The 22016-nt window shown below is 42.3% G+C and overlaps 1 protein-coding gene across 7 annotated transcripts in view; it reads left to right on the forward strand.

Moving 5' to 3' along the window:
- Positions 1 to 22016, forward strand: part of NCAPD3 (non-SMC condensin II complex subunit D3) — a 57867-nt gene that overhangs the window by 1653 nt on the left and 34198 nt on the right. For 5 of the 7 annotated variants that reach the window (XR_003429978.1, XM_027092986.1, XM_027092989.1 and 2 more), the window contains exons 2-13: positions 1173 to 1327; positions 3940 to 4102; positions 10314 to 10498; positions 11118 to 11285; positions 11392 to 11450; positions 11649 to 11736; positions 13794 to 13927; positions 15159 to 15231; positions 15967 to 16092; positions 16227 to 16479; positions 16885 to 16941; positions 17203 to 17292. Coding sequence is in view for 6 of the 7 variants with exons in the window: in XM_027092986.1 (XP_026948787.1) it covers positions 1173 to 1327; positions 3940 to 4102; positions 10314 to 10498; positions 11118 to 11285; positions 11392 to 11450; positions 11649 to 11736; positions 13794 to 13927; positions 15159 to 15231; positions 15967 to 16092; positions 16227 to 16479; positions 16885 to 16941; positions 17203 to 17292 (1551 nt within the window). In the remaining variant the exon portion in view is untranslated. Of the gene's footprint in view, positions 1 to 1138; positions 1328 to 3939; positions 4103 to 10313; positions 10499 to 11117; positions 11286 to 11391; positions 11451 to 11648; positions 11737 to 13793; positions 13928 to 15158; positions 15232 to 15966; positions 16093 to 16226; positions 16480 to 16884; positions 16942 to 17202; positions 17293 to 22016 lie in introns of all 7 variants that reach the window. The other 2 variants (XM_027092987.1, XM_027092988.1) reach the window with 2 other exon arrangements.

Raw genomic sequence — 22016 nt, forward strand, 5'->3', positions numbered from 1 at the left:
GTCCTTGAGGAGGAACTAAAGGTCCTTGACTTTGTTTATTGGCTAATTATTATTTTGCTTTGCTTGACTGTTTTTCTCTCTTTCTGCATTTTCTCAGTTTTCTCATTAAGTTTATCCTTTGACTCAAGTTGTTTTGCAGACAAAGGCAGGCGGAGCGCATGGGGGGAGGGGCTGTTCTGGGAAGGCCCCTAGGGACCGGCCGCATTATACTACCTGCTGAGTAAGTGCTGATAACAACTCACCCTTCACAGCTGAGCTCAGTGCTGTTACGATGGTGTTGGTTTCTAAACAGGTGATACTTTGTTTCCTTTTGTGCTTTGTTATGGGGTCCTCTCTGCCTGGGATGCCCTTCTCGGTGTCTCTTTCCCTGGTAACCCCCACGTGTTGGAGCAGCTGAAGGATCGTCTTCCTTCCCACCTCTGCCCCCTGCCTCCCCCAGGAATAGTCTCCATCTGCTCTCTACTGTTGTACTGTCTACTACGGCTTTAACACCTATCCATTGTAGACGTGATAATAGCTGTCATTTGTTGAATATATTGATTTTCTGATTCCAGATCTTTTATCACTGGGACTTCGTAGTTTCGATTCAGAAATGAGGTCAGAAATATGGGTGTGCATTTAAAAATATGCATATAAAATAAGTGGGAGAATGTATGAGAGAAAAAGGCAAGAAAAGATGCAAGAACATTTTTAGGAAGCTGATTGTATTTGTTAGGAGATCAGTTAGGGAAGAGTGAATGAGTAATTAAAGCATGTTAAATAGTCATTTGCCTCAGCTGTCCCTTTGTGTTCTACACTTTATTTGGGTTTATTAACTTGATTGTAAGACTTTCACAAAGGGACAGCTAAGGCAACCTTTTATTAACCTTCTCTTCTCCAGATTGAACATACGGGAAGGCTGGATCATCCCCCAAACTGTTACATCTGAAAAGTGTTTTCCTTCTTGATATTTTTAGATGATGACCAACCTAATAGCCAGCTGTCAGTTAATGATTAAAAAAAGATGTTCTAACCTCTTCTGCTTCCTTCTAATTCTGCCTCACCTGTATGGTATAGTTAAATGTGAGTTGTGACTAGTAAACTTTTCTCTTCATGAATGTACTCAGCCTCTAAAGCTTATTGGTCTTTCTTATTATAGAACATTTGTTGACTTCATTGCATTTTCCCACTAGAATGGGTGGGCACAGTATGGGAACTGGAATTCACGGAAACTGAGCCTCTGGATCCCACCATAGAAGCAGAGATCGTGCAGACCGGACTGAGCGCATTCACAAATCTCTATGACAGTCTTTTAACTTTTGCTGCTGGGGAGCATGGACCTACAGAGGTAAAAAAAAAAAAAAAAAATCAAGCTAGCCATTTAGTTGTCAGAAGTGGAAGATAAAAGGCCCTATTATCATCTAAAGCTTAGTCTTTTTAGTGTATAGTTCAGAAGGAGTATGATAAAGAGTGGCATAAAGAATGTGGTTCATTTATTGGGGTAGCCTCATAGCTTTCCTTCCAGAGGTTCAAGGTATTAATCTGTGATTCTTTTTCAAGTCATGACCACTGTTTACAACAGCAAATTAAAGGAAAAGAATAAAGGCCAAGGCAAGGAGGGAAAGCAGATAAACCAAATAGGAAAAGTTGGCCAAGGACAATGCAATAACAATTCGGGCATGCCTTAATTTTAGGAAAGCTGGATATAAAACTGAAAAGGGATGAGTTGAATTAAAAATGGAAAAAAGTTCCTTTAAATACTGAGTTCTACCTATTACTGTTTAGATCATTAACTGCTTTTCAAAAACTGAGGGACTCTAAAGCAGAACAAAGAATACTTAGATATTAACATCTCTGAAAGATCTAAATTACCAAAAATATTTCAGTTAGAGGTTTCATGTAGCTGTTCAAAAATTAAATCATCCTGTTAAACATTCATTAAGCGTAATGCTGAGTACTGCATGAAGTACCTCAGCAGGTAACATGATGGTTAAGGTAAAGAGCCTCCCCCTACCTGGGGGAGAGGGGAGAATTAAGCACTGGCTCTTGGGGGGCCCACTTGCGTTGCACTGGCTAGGCATGTCCAGCGACCACATCCGCAGGCATGGAGAAGCACCAGGCCACCAGAGTCTGCATTGTAAAAACTGCTCTAGGACAGGTTAGATGCCATCTCATAGGGGCATAGAAAAGGGAGCGTGGTGAGATTGGGTGGGTCCCAGAAAGAAAGTAGCTAGCTGGAGGCAAGTCTTCACAAATGGATAGAATGTTGACTGCAGTAATGCGAGTCCTAGGGTAGCCTACGGAGGGATCATCACAGTGCGGATGTGCAACGGGTGCCGAGGGGATGGGGGCAGGGCGGGGCACACAGGACTGAGCTGTAAGTGGGGACCACAGTGGGGTTCGAGGGTGAGGTGTTTGTGGTATACAAGGTTCAGGTCTAAGCATCATACATAGATTAACCCACTCATTCTCACATCCAGCTCTCGGAGGAAGAGGTTCTAGTGAGCAGTAGACTAAGGGACTTGAAGAGATCTGTTTCAGACGGATGTTCTTGACCGAAGATGGACTGAAGTGGGAATTGCTACACGCAGGGAGGTCCCTGGGGACAGTACAGCTGACCCTTGAACAACACGGGTTTGAACTGCACAGGCCCACTTACCTGCAGAGTTTTTCAGTAGTAACTACAGGACTCCACGATTCCAGTTGTTTGAGTCTGTGGATGCAGAACCATGGATATGGAGGAACTGTGTCTGTAGAGGGCCGGCTATGAATTCCACAAGGACTTTGGACTTGCCCTGTGTTGTTCAACAGCCAACTGTTCAACTGTGTTTTGCTCATCTGTTTTTTTAAATGTGTGTTACGGCATGGTCTGGAGTTACGGTTGTGGAAATTGGGGAGGAGGGCTAACAACTAGGGCCTTTTTTTCAGATGGAGTTAATAGAGTTTTGTGAACTTAGCTTTTATCAGGTATGAAATGCTGCAGAGGTGATTGGGTCCCCCAGGGTCACAGTTACAGGTGAGTGGAGTGGAGCTGAGATGGCCTTAGGGATGAGGATGTAACTCATTTCTTCCAGAAGCTTCGTGGTGAAGGAAAGAGGAGAGTTTTCCCTGTCTTTTCAGGGAAGCAGTATATACGAGGTCTGATTTCTTGAACTTTTGTGAGCTTATGTTTTTTTAAAGTAGCCCAGAATAAACCATATTTAGTTCCTGCTATGTTTGGTTTATACAAATAACCTATTTCCTGTTCACATGTTTAATAGGAGAAAGCATAGAACAGTGATAAAATTAATAAGATTGTGGTTTATGCTCTAGGGTTTATTTCCTGTCTTACCTAGGCTATTTCTGAAATCTCTTGAGGGAGACACTTCACGGTATTTCCTCTCCTGCTTCCATTGCCCATAGAACATTTCAATTTAAATAAGTTGCTCTGATTTCTTCAGTTAGTAATTTGAGTGATAAATGAATTGGGGTACATTTGACATACGTGGAGAGTAACTTGTTTGCATAATTACTGATATAGGGTGCCCCCATAGTCTTGGTGTAGCTTTTAGGTATAGTAATTTCAGAAATATATGTGCTTCAAACTTACCCAAAGTTATTTTGAAAGGTTAATTAAGTTTCTTGTATAGTTATTTATCTTTGTAATTTTTTTGTTTTGTTTTGGTCACACCATGCAGCTTGTGGGATCTTAGTTCCCCAACCAGGGATCGAACCCAGGCACTCAGCAGTGAAAGCGTGGAGTCGTCACACCTGGACTGCCAGGGAATTCGCCTTGTAATTTTGAATAATACACTTTTAAATTTTGTTTTAGTCCCTGTGAAATGACAAACATTTACAATTAGGAGCCAGAATGGTCTGTTCCCTTTTTTATAGGGCACTAAAAGTACTCAGAAAAATCAGATAATAGGAGATTTTCCCATTTCTCTAATTATTGGCTCTTATGGTTCGCCCCTCCCCCAGAGCATTTGGACCTTCTTCATGGAGAACAGCATTTCCCACAACGCGCTGATGGCCTTGTTCCATCACTTCGTTCAGACGGTCCTTAAGAAAAACGTCAGTGCCCAGCAGCGGGAATTTGGCCTTCATGCCGCTGGGCTTTATTTTCTGCTGCTGGAAGTACCAGGTACAGTATGTGTGTTTGGTGTGATAGGACAGGGCTTTTAGTTTTTAATTTATCTACATTGTTTTGTACTTGTACTTTGTTTCCTCACTGGGAGGCTAGGTGAGAGGGAATCTGTGAAGCACGTGGCATGTTACAGGTGTTCCAGAAAGCTCTCCTGTTTAACTGTAAATGTGTTTTCTGATGTTGTTATGCTGGGTTTGTAACCTAATACAAGCAGTCTGAGAGGGGTAAGGCTGGAGGGGGTGTTTCAGAGCTCCACTCTGACCCACCCCACCCAGCATACCATTCCGATACTGCCCTGCCTTCTGACACCCTGTACAGGCTGAGAAAAGTGCTGGGGGCGGGGGAGAGGGAACTGTTGTCTCCCCCGCGTGGGTGTGGACAGTAGTTGGGACTGTTCTCATCCAATAGGCCAGAGAGCACAGTTAGTAAGGCTGAGGAAGGAAGCACGGGGGAGGGGTGTCTCTGTGATGCTCCCCCGCTTCCTTCGGGTGGGAGCCATGAAGGAGTCCCTCCTCCCCACTCACCCCAGCCCAGGGCAGGAGAGGGTGGGGTGCAGAGGGAGCTGCAGCTTGGGACCTTGAGTTCACGTGGAAGAGAATCAGGGTCAGCCGCCTTGCAGCTCGACGTTGCTCATGTCAGCGCGTTCATAGTAGATGTTAAAGGCCTATTCCATATGACTTGGGAATTAGTGAAGAGATATGTAAAGCCTGGAACACTGATTTGTTTTACTGTTAATGCTCCCATCATGACTTGAAATAATAAGCTCCCAAAGAACTCACTTACTAAGCGATATCTCAGGTGTAACTGGGCTCTTAGCAAAGTGGTGGCCTTGGAAACCCAGTTTCACTCTTCTTTTCCTTGCTGGGCGCAGCGCCTTCCGATTAAGGTTGAGATTCAGCCCAGAGCTGAGGGCTGGCTGTTACTCGTAGGGCCACTTGCAGCTTTCCAGCAAGTCGTACTTCTGCCAGTTACCTTCTGTGTTTAAATGTTTCTGGATTATGGTTGGGGTGCTGTTGATACTTAATATTTGATCATGGTTTGTTCTTTTTCAAGATCCCTTGCATTTCCATATGAATTTTAGGATTTGTGCATCAACTTCTTTCCAAAAAGCTGGGGTTTTGACGGGTTGCATTGACTCTGTAGATCAGTGTGGGGAGTGTTGCTGTCTTAGCAGTGTTCAGTCTTCCAATCCGTGAACATGGACGTCTTTCCATATATTTAGGGCTTTCATTGGTTTTGATGATGTTTTGTAGTTTTTTGTTTGTTTGTTTGTTTTGCGGTACGCGTGCCTCTCATTGTTGTGGCCTCTCCCGATGCGGGGCACAGGCTCCGGACATGCAGGCTCAGCGGCCATGGCTCACAGGCCCAGCGGCTCTGTGGCATGTGGGATCTTCCCAGACCGGGGCACGAACCCGCGTCCCCTGCATTGGCAGGCGGACTCTCAACCACTGCGCCACCAGGGAAGCCCCTGTTTTGTAGTTTTCAGGGTACAAAACTCTTGCACGTCCTTGGTTAAATATATTCCTAAGTATTTTATTCTTTTCTGCGCTATAGTAGATGAACTTGTTTTCTTAATTTAATTTTTAAATTTAATCCAATTGTTTACTGGTGGTGTATAGAAGTACAGTTTATCTTTTTTATTGAAGTATAGTTGATTTCCAATTTTATGTTATATTTAGTCTTATATATATACATATACACACACACACACCTGTTCTTTTTTATTTTCTTTTCCATTATGGTTTATCACAGGATATTGAATATAGTTCCCTGTGCTGTACACTAGGACCTCATTGTTTATCCATCCTGTATATAACAGTTTGCATTTCCTAACCCCAAACTCCCAATCCATCCCTCCCCCACCCAACCCCGGCCCCCTGCATTGGGAGCATGGCATCTTACTCACTGGACCACCAGGGAAGTCCCTTGGCTATGATTTTTGATAATTGATCTTGCACCCTGAAACTTGGCGGAACTCATTTACTGGTTCCAATAGGATTTTCTATATATAAGATCATGTCATCTGTGAACAGACATAATTTTCCTTATTCCTTTCCTGTCTGGGTGCTTTTTATTTCTTTTTCTTGCCTCGTTGCCCTGGCTAACAGCTCCAGTCCACTGTTGAATAGGAGTGGGGAGTTGGGCATCTTCTTCCCGATCTCAGGAGGAAAGCTTTCAGTCTTTTGCCCTTAAGTATGATGCCCCCGGGGGTGTTTTGAGGATGGCCTTTATCAGGTTATTATTCCTAGTTTGTTGAGTGTTTTACTATGAATGGGTATTAGATTTTGTCATTTGCTTTTGTGCATCTGTAAGGTGATCATGTGGTTTTTGTTCTTCATTCTAGTGATATATTCATTGATTTTTTCATATGTTAAGCCAGTTTTGCATGACCTTGGTCATAGTGTTTAATCTGTTGCCAGATTCAGTTAGATAATATTTTATTGAATATTTTTGCATCTGTATTGATAAGGGATTTTTTTTTTTTTTTTTTTGATGCCTTCATCTGGTTTGGGTTTCAGGGCAATACCAGTCTCATGGAATGAGTTGGGTAGTGTTCTTGCCTACTCTGTATTTTGGAAGTTTGTGAAGAACTGGTTGTTTTTCTTACTCACATTTTTGGTGGAATTCACTAGAGAAGCCATCTGGGCCTGGAGTTTTCATTGAAAGAAGTGTTTTGTTTGTAGAATCTGTAGTGATATGTCCTCTTTTAGTCGTGATGTTGGTAATCTGCATTTCTTCTTTTCCTTCATCAGTTTAGATAGAGATTTATTGATTGATTTGATCATTTCAAAGAACCCATTTTTGCTGTTATTGATTATACTCTATTGTTCCTTTTCTATTTCAGTGATTTTGGTCTTATCTCTTATTGCCTTCTTATTTAGGGTTTAATTTGTTCTTATTCTAACTTCTTAAGATCTTTATTCTCACTTTTCTTTGTTTCTAATATACGTAATATTGTAAATTTCCTTCTATATATACTGCTCTATCTGCATCCCACAGATTTTGATAATCTGTTCATTACCATTCAGGCCAAAGCAGTTTTCTGATTTTTCTTGTGATTTCTTTTTACACCTCTGAGGTATTTAGTAGTGTGTTTAATTTCCAAATATTTGAGGAATTTCCTGAAATGTTGTAATTGCTTTCTATTTTATTTATGTTGAGATCAGAGCACATACTTTATATGACTACAGTACTTTTAAATTGCTGACTTTTTGTTTTTGTTTTAAATGGCTCGGCACAAGGTCTGACTTGGTGAATCTTGTGTTTGCCCTTGAACGGAATGTGCATTCTGCCTTTGGGGGACCTCTTTTCTGTCAAAGTTGAGTAGGTTGCTGCGGTTGTTCAGGTCTTCTGTATCCTTTCTGATAGTCTGTTTATTTGTTCTCTCAGTTACTGAGAAGAGCATTGAAATCTCCAAGTATAGTTTTAACTTACCTGTTTCTCCTTTCAAGTCTGCCAATTTTAAAGGCAGGTATTTTGAAAGTCTGCTGGTTACAAACATATTTGTGATTGCGTGTGTCCCCTTTGGTGTTATGTCCCTCTTTGTCTGGTTGTGTTCATCGTGCTGAAATCTACTTTGATCTTAAAATGGCCTTTCTCGTTATCATGTGACTTGTCCTAGGTTGGCACACCCTTTCTCATGATTTACATGTGACATGTCTGCACGTTTGTAATTAAACAGTGTTGTAGACTGCCCATCACTGGGTTTCATCCTCTCAACAATCTTTGCCTTTTTATGGGACATTTAGACAATTTAGATAATTGATTATCAATATGGTTGGGTTTCTGCCCTCTTGGTATTTATTTTCTGTTTGTTCCATCTGTTTTTTGTTCCATTTTCCCCTCTTCCTGCCCTTTTTCGATTGGGTATTTTTTTAGTATTCCATGTTATCTCCCCTTTTGGCCTATTAACTATACTTATTTGTGTGTGTATGTTTTAAGTGCTTGCTTTGGGTGTACGATAAGTACTTTAATAGTCTGTCTTCCGATAATCTACTTATAGATAATGTAAAGCCTTAAGACAGTGTGCTTTCCTTTCTCCCCTCCTGTTTGTGCTGTTGTAGTTATACGTTGAATTTCTGTGTGTTGTAAACCACACAATTTATTCATAACATTTTTCTCTGAATTATCTTTTAAATAATTTTTTTAGAAAATGAAAAAATAAATGTCTTTTCTTTTTAAAAGATTTCATCTCACGTAATTTTCTTCTGGCCTGAAGAACTCTCTTTGACTCTTCTCATGCTGTGCATCTGTTAGCCATCGACCGTCTTGGATTTTGATTCCATGAAAGTATCTTTCATCTTCCAGAATGTTTTTGCTGAATATAGAATTCTAGGTTGACAGATTTTTTTCTTTCAGTGCTTTTTGGGTGTTATTTCATTGTCTTCTGGTTTACTTCACTTCTGATGAGAAGTCTGCATGACTTTTATCATTGCTGTTCTGTGTGTTTTTGTCTTTTTTTTTTTTTTTTGGCGTGGTTACCTTGAAGATTTTCTCTATTAGTTTGTTTTGATTTGATTAGATTATTAGTTTTGATTTGATTAGATTATCTACCCTTTGGTGGGATTTCCTTTGTGTTCATCATAGTTTGGTTCATTGAGCTTCTTGGGTCTGTGAATTTGTAGTTTTTAACATATTTGGAAATTTTCCAGTTATTATTCCTTCAGATATTTTCTTCCCTCTCTTTTTTATGGGATTCCAATTACTCGTATGTTAGATTGCTTGATATTCTCCCATGGGTCCCAGGGCCTTTATTAATTTCTTTTTGTTTCTGTGCTTCTGTTTCTTAAAGTTCACATGCCTTTGTTCCTGTAGCATCTCATCAGCTGTTGAGATCACCCAGTGACGTTTTCTTTTTCAGATCCAGAAGTTCCATTTGATTCTTTAAAATATTTTCATTTCTTGCTTTGTTTGCTACTGTTTAATTCTTGAGCTTATTTATAATATCTGCCCTACGGTTCTTCTCTGCTTGCTCTGTCATTTCTTGGACTGTTTCTAGTGACGATTCTCTTCTCACCACAGGGCACGTTTTCCTCTCTCTGGATGCCCAGTACGTTTTTTATTTTTTCTTTTGGTACGCGGGCCTCTCACTGCTGTGGCCTCTCCCGTTGCGGAGCACAGGCTCCGGATGCGCAGGCTCAGCGGCCATGGCTCATGGGCCCAGCCGCTCCGTGGCATGTGGGATCTTCCCAAACCGGGGCACGAACCCGTGTCCCCTGCATCGGCAGGCGGACGCTCAACCACTGCGCCACCAGGGAAGCCCCGCCCAGTACCTTTTTATTGGATGCTGGACATTTTGAATGTGAAGTTTTTGAGTGTCTTGGTTTTGTTGTTTTCCTTTAAGTAGTGTTTAAGTATGTTTTGATAGGCAGCTATTGGTGCATTAATTTGGTCCTTTTGAGGCTTGTTTGAAAGCTTTGTTGGGGCAGATGTAAAGTAGCCTTTACTCTGGAGCTAGTTTAGCCCTGCTGTTAAGGTGTGTTTCTCTCCGAGTGTGTCGTGAATGTTCCAGGTCACTGTGGCTGGCTGGGGCTCCAACGTATCTCTCCCCTGTGTGCATTCCAAAAACTGTCCATCTCCCACCTGCTTGGAGGTTTTCTTTGCCCACCATCATGGAGTTCGCCCCATGCGTCCTAGCTAAGGTCAGCCCTGTGCAGACTTCTCAGCACTGTCTCCACGTGGCTTACTCGTTTCCAGTGCTCTGCTCCATACATTCCAGCCACCCTGCCTTCCTGACACTGATCCTTGTATTCCTGAGTTAGTAAGTCCATCAGAGTGTGCTTGGGTTCATCATTTTTCTGCTGTTGTCCAGACATTGCCTCCAGACACAGAATCGGGTCAATTTTAGGGTTTATCTCACTGGTTTCCCTTTTCTCGGGGATTGTGTGGCTAGGCTACCTCTTGCTCTGGGTCTTAGATGGTCACTTTGTAAATTTCTGTCCAGTTGTATAGTTGTTTATGGCAGGAGGAAAAGTGTAAAACCACTTACTCCGTTACAGCCAGCTACGGAAATCTCATTGTTTATTTATGATGAGGCCTGTTGCTCACTGCCTAGGGCTGAAGTTGAATGGAACTTTTTTGCTAAAGGTTCACTGTTATTCAAAGTTAAGGAAAAGTCTGGTTTTGCTTTTTAATTTTTCATTGTTGTTACAGACGTATTTCAAGACAATTAAACCTACCCTGCTTACTCTTTATTCTTTTTGAATAGGCAGTATAGCCAACCAAGTTTTCCACCCAGTGATGTTTGACAAATGTATTCAGATTCTAAAGAAGAGTTGGCCTCAGGAATCCAGCTTGAATCCGAAAAGAAAAAAAGAACAACCAAAGAATGCTCAGGCCAACCCAAGGGAGAGTAGGAAGAGAGGAAGGCCCCCCAGGAAAGAGGAGATGGAGGTAAGAGGGAGTGGAGTCGTGAAGCATATCTGATTTACTTAAGAATTTATATTAAGGTAGGGTTTCAGGGGTCACGATTATACCAAAGCCCTAGCGTGCCGTCCGCCATCCCTCCCGTAGGACTTGCAGTCGCCTCATGTACCGCTGAGCGTATGTTCCCCTTACCATCTTCCCAACCTCCCCATCATCTCTCTCCCGCCTTGTTCCCAGATGTGCTCACCACAGGCCAACAGGTGTGTTTGCCACATTATTTTATTGTCATTAGAGATGGTGGTCGAAGTATCCTGAGGACTCTCGTCCATAGAACATAATAGAATAACATTAATTCCTAATTTTTATGTGACTAGGTAGGGTGGTAGAGGTTCATTGACACCAGAACTTCTAAGAAACCCAAGAAATCTCACTGACGTGTAAGTATAGAACTAGAAACTGTGGTAGCTTCCATCTGGTCCAGTGGCTAGCAGCTGCGGCTGTGGAGACCCCAAGCAGTCGAGGCACCTGGTCAGCGACCCAGCGCCCACCTGGAGTTTCACTACCCTTGACTGGGTACATTGAAACCAGTCGGGACAAACTGTTAGGCAGTACTACACAGTCAGCTGTACATTTCTTCATAATCTAGATGGATGAAGTGATTGAAGAACAAGAGGATGAAGAGAATATTTTTTTTTCTTCCCGAGACCTTTGTCAAATTCGAAATGCCATCTTTCACGTCTTGAAGAATTTTTTAAGGCTTCTGCTCAAGTTTTCCCTGAAAGAAAAGCCACAATGTATACAGAATTGTGTAGAGGTAAGTGAGAATTCCAGGAACCTTGGGCAAGTTCAAAGAGCGAGGACACGGGCTAATACTTAAAGAGTGGGAAAAACCAGGCCTTTTCTTGGTCTCTGTTTTCCAGGTCTTCGTTGCATTGACTAATTTTGAACCAGTTCACGAATTTCATGTTACACAAGCCAGGTGAGCCATTAAATCTTCCAGTGCTAACATTTAATTATGGTACAATGAGTTTTGCTCCATCAGAAGCCTTAATGCCATTTTACCCTAATTGGCACACAGGTAGAATTTATTCATTTAGATATAGCTTATAGGGTTAGGAGCTATTCCAAGTGAAATCACATCCATTAACTAATCTTTTGCTTTTTTTTTTTTTTTTAGAAACCTTAACCAAGCAAAATACATACCAGAACTGGCCTATCATGGATTGTATTTGCTGTGCTCCCCAATTCACAGAGAAGGAGATAAGGTAAGGGAGACAGGACACCACTGAGTTACTGGTTGAAGTGAAAGCATGCGGGTCGTGGGATGCTGGAAGCTTTTGATGTGATGCCGTGTGAACTCACTAGGTCATTGTCATGACTTGAGGACGTTTGTATAATGAAAATCATCCCCATCACTACGTGGTGCCCACTGTTCATTCCAGGCTTATATCCAAGTACCTGGTGGCCACAGGAAGTTCTTGTTGGGTTAAGGCATAAAGAATGGTTCCAGTGTGACTTGGGTAGAGGAAAAGATAAGCTACTGAGCATTACTTATTTTTTTTTTAAATAAATTTGTTTTATTTATTATTTTTGGTTGTGTTGGGTCTGTTGCTGCACGCGGGCTTTCTCTAGTTGCGGTGAGCAGGGGCTACTGTTCGTTGTGGTGCACGGGCTTCTCATGGTGTGGCTTCTCTTGTTGTGGAGCACGGGCTCTAGGTGCACGGGCTTCGGTAGTTGTGGCTCGCGAGCTCTAAAGTGCAGTCTCAGTAGTTGTGGCTCACGGGCTTAGTTGCTCCGTGGCATGTGGGATCTTCCTGGACCAGGGCTCGAACCCATGTTCCCTGCATTGGCAGCTGGATTCTTAACCACTGCGCCACCAGGGAAGCCCCCTGAGCATTACTTTTACAGAAGTATTTACCAAACTCTTCTGAGAAGAAGAGTTAGACAGTCACAGACTTCCCAGTTTCCCTCAGCAGTTCCCGTGTGCCCCTGTATTTCTGTTAGTGTTTGTGTTTTAGTGGATGATTGTGCAAACACACTTCTGGTTAGCATTCATATATGGATTTGCTCCCAGTGACCTTCGAAGCCCTGCAGCTCTGGACACTGGAGTTAACGGCTTTTTAAGCAGTAGGGTGTTACTAAACCTGGATGTTGTTAATGAAACAGGAGTTTGCAAAAAACGTGACGGACCAAGGTCCTGTGCTTTTGGTGGCTGCGATACACCAAGTTTCCAGGGGCAACGATGTGTGAATGAGAAGGCCCTGGGCACTCAGGGCTCTGCATTTTGTCCAGACTTGGGCCTCACCCCTCACTGCCTCTATGTCCTCCTGTGAGGCCTCGGTTTCCTCATCTGGACAAAGAGGGTGAAAGGCTTCCCTTCCTCGTGGATTTCTGAGGAGGATTACAGGGAAGAATGCCTCTGTACAATGCCTGCTGTTTAGAAAACGCCCCATATTTCGTTATTATGTCATTGTCACTTCTCTGTTTGAAATATGGATGTGATAGCATTCACAGTAAAACATAATTCCTGAGCCCTTTTTAACATTTTAGGAGATAAGGAGGTTGGGAAATTATCCTTTCAGGCAACAGTGTCTCTAAGGACATGGTGTTCTTCATTGTGAAAGTGCTGCCCTGATGCTGGGCGACATTGGCTGTGGCCTGACCTTTAATTACTTGACTTTGGACAACTCACCTTGGGAGTCTTTTATTATGTATAAAGTAGAGATTATAGTAAAAGTATTAACAAAATGGAAAAGCCTTGCTGACCTCGTGGAGTTGAGAGGTTTCAGAGAAAGTGTGGTCAGATCTAGTAACACGTGGACGTGCTTAATGCAATACCTGTCACATATTTGGTTTCCAGTAAATTGTTTTATCTACTGGATGAATGAATTAAGTAGCTGAGTAAGTGATGTGTGATGGTATATTGGAAGGTGCTCTGTAAGCTTCAGGTGTAATACAGGTGTAAAGAATCATCACTTTCCTCTTTTCTGTAAGGGCTAATCAGTAGCATCCTTTGCCCTTCGTAAGTTACAGCTAATTCTCTATAGTCCCTAACTTCTGGGCTGGAGTGCGAGAGGCCGAGCAGAGAAGCCAGCTGGAGTTCCTATCATTATCTGTACGCAGCACTTTCACACTGCTGCGTTGTGCACCTATTGATACCTGGTCATCGTCCAGGAAGTGCATCCTTAGTGTTGAAGCAAAACCTGTGTCAGCCTCATTTAACTTCAGGTCCTTGAAGTGGTTCACTGTGGTCTGCATCACGGTCTCCAAGGCCCTGGGATTCTCTGTCATGCCTTAAACTGAATTTTCTTTTCTCTTCCAGGTTATCAGATGTGTTTTCCATCGAATGCTCTATGTAATATTAATGTTAGAAGTGGGCAAAGGCTCCCATCACGCCCCCCTTGCCATCACTTCTCCAGCCATCAGTGGTAAAAACCAGGCAGTCCAGTTTGTCAGGTGAAACACACACAGCTCGGATCTTTACCCTCTGTCCCTCTCCCTCAGTCTTCTGGGCCCTGTACTAACCAGGATTTCTGACACCTCTAGAAACTAAGAAACGTCTGGGCTGTTTGTGGTTCAGGGTTCAAAATAAAGCACTTGGTAGCTCATCTGGTTTGTGTGGTCTGGGGTGTTGTTGCGGGGATGAGGGGTCTGAAGTTTGTGGACCAGCCTGTGAAGTCAGCTCTGAGTTCTGACAGCGGCCTTAGTGTTAGCCGCTCCAAGTCTGCCTCCACCTTTTCTTTTTCTCTCTCCTCTTAGTCTCCATCTTTTCGTTCCTTGCCACTTTTTTTTTTTTTTAACTTCTTTAGCAATAATTGATAGACTAATTCTCCCCTCAAGAGTCACTTAGTTTCACTTGTGAAGTCCTGTGTCTGGGCTTTACTGGGGAAGACATGTTTGCCGTGTCCTCGGCTTTTCTTTTCTTCTGTTAACTGGCTACTCGGCAGCAGCATGGAGGTGGTGGGAAGAAGGGGAAGATGTGTATGTGAGAGTGTGTACATACCTGGAAGCAGCCGCGGTGCGTGCTGTGGGTGCAGACGTGGGGTGTGGATGCTTCAGTCCAGGTGCAGGCTGCTGTCTGATCCTTGAGCGAGTGTCTCGTTAAGGACTTTTAAACATTAAATAACTAAGATGTTTTAAGTAGAAACACTCATTTTAGTTCTTCCATGAGTTAATGATGTCACAAATTGCAGTAATATTCCTATAATGGTGCAAGGAAACTTAACACTGAAAATGGGTCCAATCTGGGCATTATAATAGTTTCTTTTGGGGTTACAGCTTGGAGAGGTACTGTTAGAAATGCATTTCACTGAGCTACCACTAGGTGGTACTGTGTCTCAGTCTATCCTCTACCTCAAAAGGATATATTTCAGCCTTAATATGAAACGTCCTGGGCAGTCCAAGGGCCCTGTGAGGACTGCACCCCTGCCCCTCCCTGACTGGCTGGCTGCTCACAGCAGCTCGGAGAGCACCTGGGGCGTGGTGACTGGTGTTCTGTTGTGACACTTTGTCTTTACAATCCATGCACTCACAATGCTTGCAGTATAGGGGTAGATTGTTTTTAATAGTTAGGATTTTGAAAAGGTAGAAATTTCTCTATTTTTGAGAACAGATTCAAGGAAAATTGCTACTTTGTTGTCATTATAGGTGTATTACAAACCGTGGCTGTGTTTCTTTCCTTTTATAGCTCACTTGTGGATGAACTAAAAGAAAGTATGTTTCCAGTCCTTCGTGTCTTACTCCAGCACATCTGTGTCAAGGTACTGTTTGCTTTAATGAGGGTGTATAAATACACATGAAGGTAAACATGCATGTGTGTTCTTGGAAATGAGTCTACATCATTACTAAACGTTGTTTTATTTAGTATATTCACTAGGTGTTCCCCTCTAGTGTGGTTTTCGGGGGAAAACAACTTTTTATTTTGGAAAATTTCAAATAGAAATAGAAATAGAATAGTGTGATGAACACTGTCTTCAGTGATTTTGTATAAGCTGTAACTCCCCCAGCACATACGCACGCTGGATTTTTCTTTTGAAGCAGATTTCATCATATCCTTTCAGACATAAATATTTCATGTCTCTCTAAAGGATAAGAACTCGTTAAAAACATAACCACAAAATATTAACACACCTAAAAAATTCACAGTAATTCCTTAGTATTGTCCAGTATCCGGTCAGTGTTTACATTTCTACTATTGTCTCATAAATTTTTATAACAGTTTGGACAGATGATTCTTTACCTGAACTCTATGGACCCTAGGGGTCCGTAAACTCTTTGAAATTAGGCTCTGAGGAGTGGGCGTACAGGTTTCTTATAGGCTAGTTTCCCAAGGGGTCTGAGACCTAGAACTGGTTAGTCATTTCTGTAACATGTAAACGCTCGGCACTGTCGCCGAGCCAGGCTCACTCAGCGATCGTCCGATCGCACTACTACATGCGTCTCCGTCGTCCTGCTTTGGGTACTGGCTGGGCAGCTTCTCAGGGTCTGTGTTTCAGGTGGTCGATAAATCCGAGTACCGGACCAGTGCAGCTCAGTCCCTGGTGCAGCTGCTCAGCAAGCTTCCTTGTGCGGAATATGCTTCTTTCGTGGCCTGGCTTTATGGATATTCACGAAATGCCAAGGTAGGAGCTACATCTGCGTGAAATTGTGGCTCCTGGCTCTGCAACCTTCTAGTGACGGCTAGATCTGAAGATCTGTTTCTGAAGATTAGTTTTCTTTATCTCTGACGGAGATGCGTGCGATTTTGCTTTACCAGATTCCGTACCGGGTGTTCACTCTTGATGTTGTCTTGGCTCTGCTGGAACTGCCTGAACGAGAGGTGGACGGCACGCTGCCCCCAGAGCATCAGAAGTTCCTGAAGCATAAGTTCTTGGTGCAGGAAATCATGTTTGCCCGCTGTGTAGACAAGGCTCCGACTGTGCGCAGCAAGGCACTGTCCAGTTTTGCGCACTGCCTGGAGTTCTCTGCTACAGCTGCGTCAGAGAGCGTCCTGGAACTTCTGGTGAACAGTGAGTGTGCCGAGCACCATGAGGCCGGGTCTGGCTCCTGCTGGTCCAGAAGCTGTGGTGGCAGAAATAATAGATGTGCTGTGATAGACTGGGACCCTCAGAGACCCTTTCAGTAGGTTTTACTGTCGAATGACTTCTTAGACGAGCCTTACTAAGCAGTTAACGTATTCTCGACCTCAGGCTGAGGTGGTTGGCCGCTGTCACTATTCCTTCGTGTCGTTGGTATTGGCTGTATTGGGTCTGATGACCAGTTTAATGCACAGCCAAGGAGAACACTGAACTGTCAGCATTTAGACTCTGTCTTGTCTTCAGGCCTAATTATCTGGGTTTTGATTCCTCTGTAAATATTTATGTATGGTTTTTGATACTAAGACTTTTCTCTCTTATCTACTTGCTTACTTTTAGCTCCTGCAGTTTCAGGAATAGAGAGCCACCATGACGCTTCACTGAAAAATTCATCAGGTAATGAAATGGGTCAGTATATTGTCAGATATTGAATAATTGTCCTTTTAATTAAAGGACTTGCTGAATATTTGAATGTTTTTTTCTATCTCCATATTACCTGTTTTAATACTGCACTTTTTTTCTTCATCAAAGAAATTGAAATTCATTTCAGTAATGATGTGTAGTAACTTAAACGTGGAATATGCCATGCTTATATTACTTAAAGGTATAACAAGTTTTTCCTGTACTGACTGGGCTTTTTTAAAATTTATTTTTAAGCTTTTTCCTATCAGAGGCAGACATTTAACCCTTCTGGAGGCTCAGAGGTGATCAATATAGACAACAGTGGTGAAACAGCTGGATATAGGGGTATGTCAGATTTTATCCCTATCAGATGAGTAATAACTATTGGATTTCAGACAACTGTAAGTAGAGCCTCAAAACCTTGGAATTTTTTTCTGACTAATTCACCCTCAAGAATTGGAACTTTTTTTCCCTTAAAAGTAGAATAATTTTTATTTTATATTTTTAATCGATGTCTTTGCACTATACTATATTTCATTTTAAGATAAAGAATAAGCTACATTTCCCTTGTTGTGTACTGAAACCCAGTATTTCTGTCACACTTAAGAGAATGTTAGCAAATATTTTATTTCCTTAGTGAAGTCCATTGTTCTGAACACTTGGGCTTGCTGGCCAGAAAGGACCAGTTACTAGGAAAGGTGCAGTAGAAATTAAATTTGTGTTTGGAGAAGAGTCATCACGGAAGAGGGGAAAAGATAAACGGTACTATGGTACTCACCCTTGTGTCTATTTTTTATTCCTTATTACTTTTTCCACCTGGCATCTTGACTCTGATTAAGCCATCCCAGAATCCATTTTTAATACGTGGTAGGGAACTGTGAGCCCAAGCTTCCATTGAAAAAGTTCAGAATTTAGGTAATTTCTCTTCACCAGCAGTATGAACTGTTCTTTAATGGGTCATACACATTGTGTGGAGTGGTTATAGGGTGCTCTCTCCCGTGGATCCCAGCACGGGATTCTGAACACAAATGATGCCTGTTCTCTTTCAGTGACTTATGGAAGCCAGAATAATCTGGGATGGTAAAGTGTCAGTGTGATTCGGGAGGGAAGAAACACACCTGGGCTAGGTAGTAGGTAGACCTGGAGCTACTCTCAGATTCTGTTTCAGTCTAACTGTATGGTCTTGAGAAAGTCACTTTACTTTTCTGGGCTTTTCCTTCACTTATACTACGACATAGTGTAATGCAGTAGGGGAAAAACTACATTAGAAATGAGAGGCAATCTGAATTCTTATCCCAACACTGCTACTAAAGAGCTGCATGACCCAAGACATGGGAGTCAGCAGAACTCCCTGCCTGCTTGTCACTTCTGATCCTAACACCTTCCCTGTCTTTCACAAAGGGCTGTTGTCAGGTTTATAGAAATTATGTTTAGAGAAGTGACTTCAAAAGAAAAAAGAGGGAACATTTGCAGAGGATAAGTGATATAATGAGATTTATTAGTTTATTCGATAAACATGTTTGTGGTCCCTCCCAATCTGTGCAAGGCATTGCAGGTACAGACTGTGACAAAACATAGTTCCATCTCTTAAGGAGCAGTGGGAGAGGCAGGTATGTGTGTACGTAAAATCGTAATATTGTGAGATGGATGCTGAAGCACATGTGAAGTGCCATGAGGATCATTACTTATCATTGCAGCCTGGAAGATTACGTTTAAATGACTAGATATTAGTATGTTTTACTCAAATTCAGAGCAATAACTCTATGTATAAACAGATTCCCTAAAATATGTAAAGAAATTTAATCTGGAAAAATGTCTGGTTTAATTCCAGTCTGAGCAAGTTACAGATTCACTCTTGCACAGACACTTGCGAACACTATTGAGTTGTACTGATTTAACGATGCTTCCAAAGTATAAAAATTTGCCAGATGTATAGCAACCATGTTCCCATCTTACTGTTTGTTGTTTTTTTAATAAATGTATTTATTTATTTATTTTTGGCTGCATTGGGTCTTCGTTGCTGCATGCGGGCTTTCTCTAGTTGGCAGTGAGTGGGGGCTACTCTTCGTTGCGGTGCGCGGGCTTCTCTTTGCGGTGGCTTCTCCTGTTGCAAAGCATCGGCTCTAGGTGCATGGGCTTCAGTAGTTGTGGCTCGCGGGCTCTAGAGCGCAGGCTCAGTAGTTGTGGCACACAGGCTTTGTTGTTCCACAGCATGTGGGCTCTTCCCAGACCAGGGCTCGAGCCTGTGTCCCCTGCATTGGCAGGTGTATTCTTAACCACTGCGCCACCAGGGAAGTCCCCTATCTTACTTTTGATAAACTAAAGTGACTTTTTTGGGGGGTGGGGGTGGGGCTGTGTTGGGTCTTCATTGCTGCACGCTGGCTTTCTCTAGTTGTGTCAAGCGGGGGCTACTCTTCGTTGCGGTGCGCGGGCTTCTTGTTTCAGTGGCTTCTCTTGTTGCAGAGTTCAGGCTCTAGGCACACAGGCCCTAGAGTGTGCGGCCTTCAGTAGTTGTGGCGTGTGGGCTCGATAGTTGTGGTGTGTGGGCTCTAGAGCGCAGCCTCAGTAGTTGTGGTGCATGGGCTTAGTTGCTCTGCGGCATGTGAGATCTTCCCGGACCAGGGATTGTACCCGTGTCCCCTGCATTCGCAGGTGGATTCTTAACTACTGCACCACCAGGGAAGTCCCTAAAGTGACATATTATTGGTATTAACTATACTTTAAAAAATTTGTATAGTTACTACATGCCAGTCACTGTGCTAATAAGTACCTTTGTTGGTGTTTTTTGGTTTTGTTTTGAGAGAGAATTCACATATCATAAAATTCACCATTTAAAGTGTATTGAATTCAGTGGTTTTTAGTATATTCATAAAATTGTGTAATCAACTTCCAGAAACTTTTCATTAGCTGAAAAAGAAACCGCATACCTGTGAGCAGTCACTCTCCATTCTCCCCTCCCCCCGCCTCTGTCTCTGTGGATTCACCTATTTTGGACATTCCACATAAATGGAATCCCACAACGTGTGACCTTCTGTGGATAGCTTCTTTCATCCACCACTCGTTTTCAGGGTTCATCCGTGTTGTAGCATGTATTAGTACTCTGTTCCTTTTTACGGCTGCATATAGTCCGTTGTATGGATAGACCACATTTTGTGTGTTCATTCAGTCTGGCGGTTCCTCAGAACGTTAGACATAGAGTTACCACATGACTCAGCAGTTTACAGATGGCGTGATCTGATATGATTCCTGAGTGTGCACCCTCAAGGAATGAAAATATATTCATACCCAAAACTGGTACAAGAATGTTCATAAGAGCAGTGTTCATAATAGCCAAAAAGGTGGAAACAACCCAAATGTCCACTTATTTTTTTTTTTTTTTGCGACACGCGGGCCTCTCACTGTTGTGGCCTCTCCTGTTGCGGAGCACAGGCTCAGCGGCCATGGCTCACGGGCCCAGCCGCTTTGCGGCATGTAGGATCCTCCTGGACTGGGGCACGAACCCGTGTCCTCTGCATTGGCAGGCGGAGTCTCAACCACTGTGCCACCAGGGAAGCCCCCCACTTATCTTTTTGAGGTGAAAGTAATTGATCTATTCTGCATCCAAGTTCCTCATCAGCTATAATGTGCACATATCTTTTTCTCATTTTGTGGGTTATCTTTTCACTTGCTTGATGGTGTTCTAAGAGTTTTATAGTTTTAGCTTTTACATTTTTGTCTTGGTTCAGTTTTGAGTTAATTTTTGCATATGGTGTGAGGTAGGGGTCCAGCTTTCACATGTGAATATCAAATTGATGGAGCACCCTTTGTTTAAAGGACTGTTTTTTCACCTTTGAATGCTCTTGGCACTCTTGTCAAAAATTAGTTGACCATAGGCATATGCACTTATTTCTGTACTCTCAATTCTATTCCATTGATATTTCATTGTCCATCTGTATGCCGGTACCACTCTGTGTTGATTACTGTTGCTTTACAGTAATTTTGAAATCAGAAAGTGTGGGCTCTGCATCCTTGTTCTTGCTTTTCAGGTTTGGTTTGGCTATTCTGTGTCTCTTGTATTTCCATATGAATTTTAGGTTCGGCTGTCAACGTCTGCAAAAAAGCCAGCTTGCGTTTTGATAGGGATTGACCTCTTAATCCATGTGGGGTGTGTTGCCATCTTAAAAATACTGAGTTTTCCAATCCATGAACAAGGGGTGCCTTTCTATATTTAGGTCTCCTTTAATTTGTTTCAATGATGTTTTATAGTTTTCAGTGTATAACTCTTGCTCTTTAAACATATTCCTAAGTATTTTATTCTCTTTGATGCTATTGTAAATGAAATTGCTTGCTTAATTTCAGTTTTGAATTGTTTATTGCTAGGTTTTACAACTGATTTTTGATGATTGATCTTGTGTCCTGTGACACTGTTAAATTTGTTACTAGCTTTAAAAGGTTGTGTGTGTGTGTGTGTGTGTGTGTGTGTGTGTGAGAGAGAGATTCCTTAGGATTTTCTACATATCAGATCATGCCATATGCGAATAGAGTTATTTGTTTTATCCAGCCTGAATGCCTTTATTTCTTTTTCTTTCCTATTTTCCCTGGCTAGGACCTCTAGTGGTGTTGAAAAGAAGTGGGGAAAGCAGAGGTCCTTGTCTTTCTTCTGTTCTTAGAGGGAAAACTTTTCGTCTTTCACCATTGAGTGGTTAGCTGTGAGTTTTTTCAGGATGACCTTTATCGGTGTGCAGGAGTTTCCTTCTGTTCTGAGTTTGTTGAGTGTTTTTATCATGAATAGGTGTAGGATTTTGCAAATACTTTTTCTGTGTCTATGGAGATGATCACGTGGCCTTTGTCCTTTGTTCTATGGTGGTATATCACAGTGAGTGATTTTCCTATGTCCTGGGATAAATCCCAAGCATGGCGTATAATCCTTTTTGTATCTTGCTAGGTTTAATTTGCTAATATTTTGCTGAGGATTTTATGTCTATATTCAGAAGGGATTTGGGTCTGTTGTACTCTTGAGCTGTTTTGTCTGGTTCTGCTCTCAGGATAATACTGGCTTCACAGAGGGAGGTGGAAAGTGAAACAGAAGA

Source organism: Aethalodelphis obliquidens, unplaced genomic scaffold (genome assembly GCF_003676395.1).
Source record: "Aethalodelphis obliquidens isolate GAN/ISIS:26980383/991018 unplaced genomic scaffold, ASM367639v1 scaffold82, whole genome shotgun sequence".
Taxonomy (NCBI): domain Eukaryota; kingdom Metazoa; phylum Chordata; class Mammalia; order Artiodactyla; family Delphinidae; genus Aethalodelphis; species Aethalodelphis obliquidens.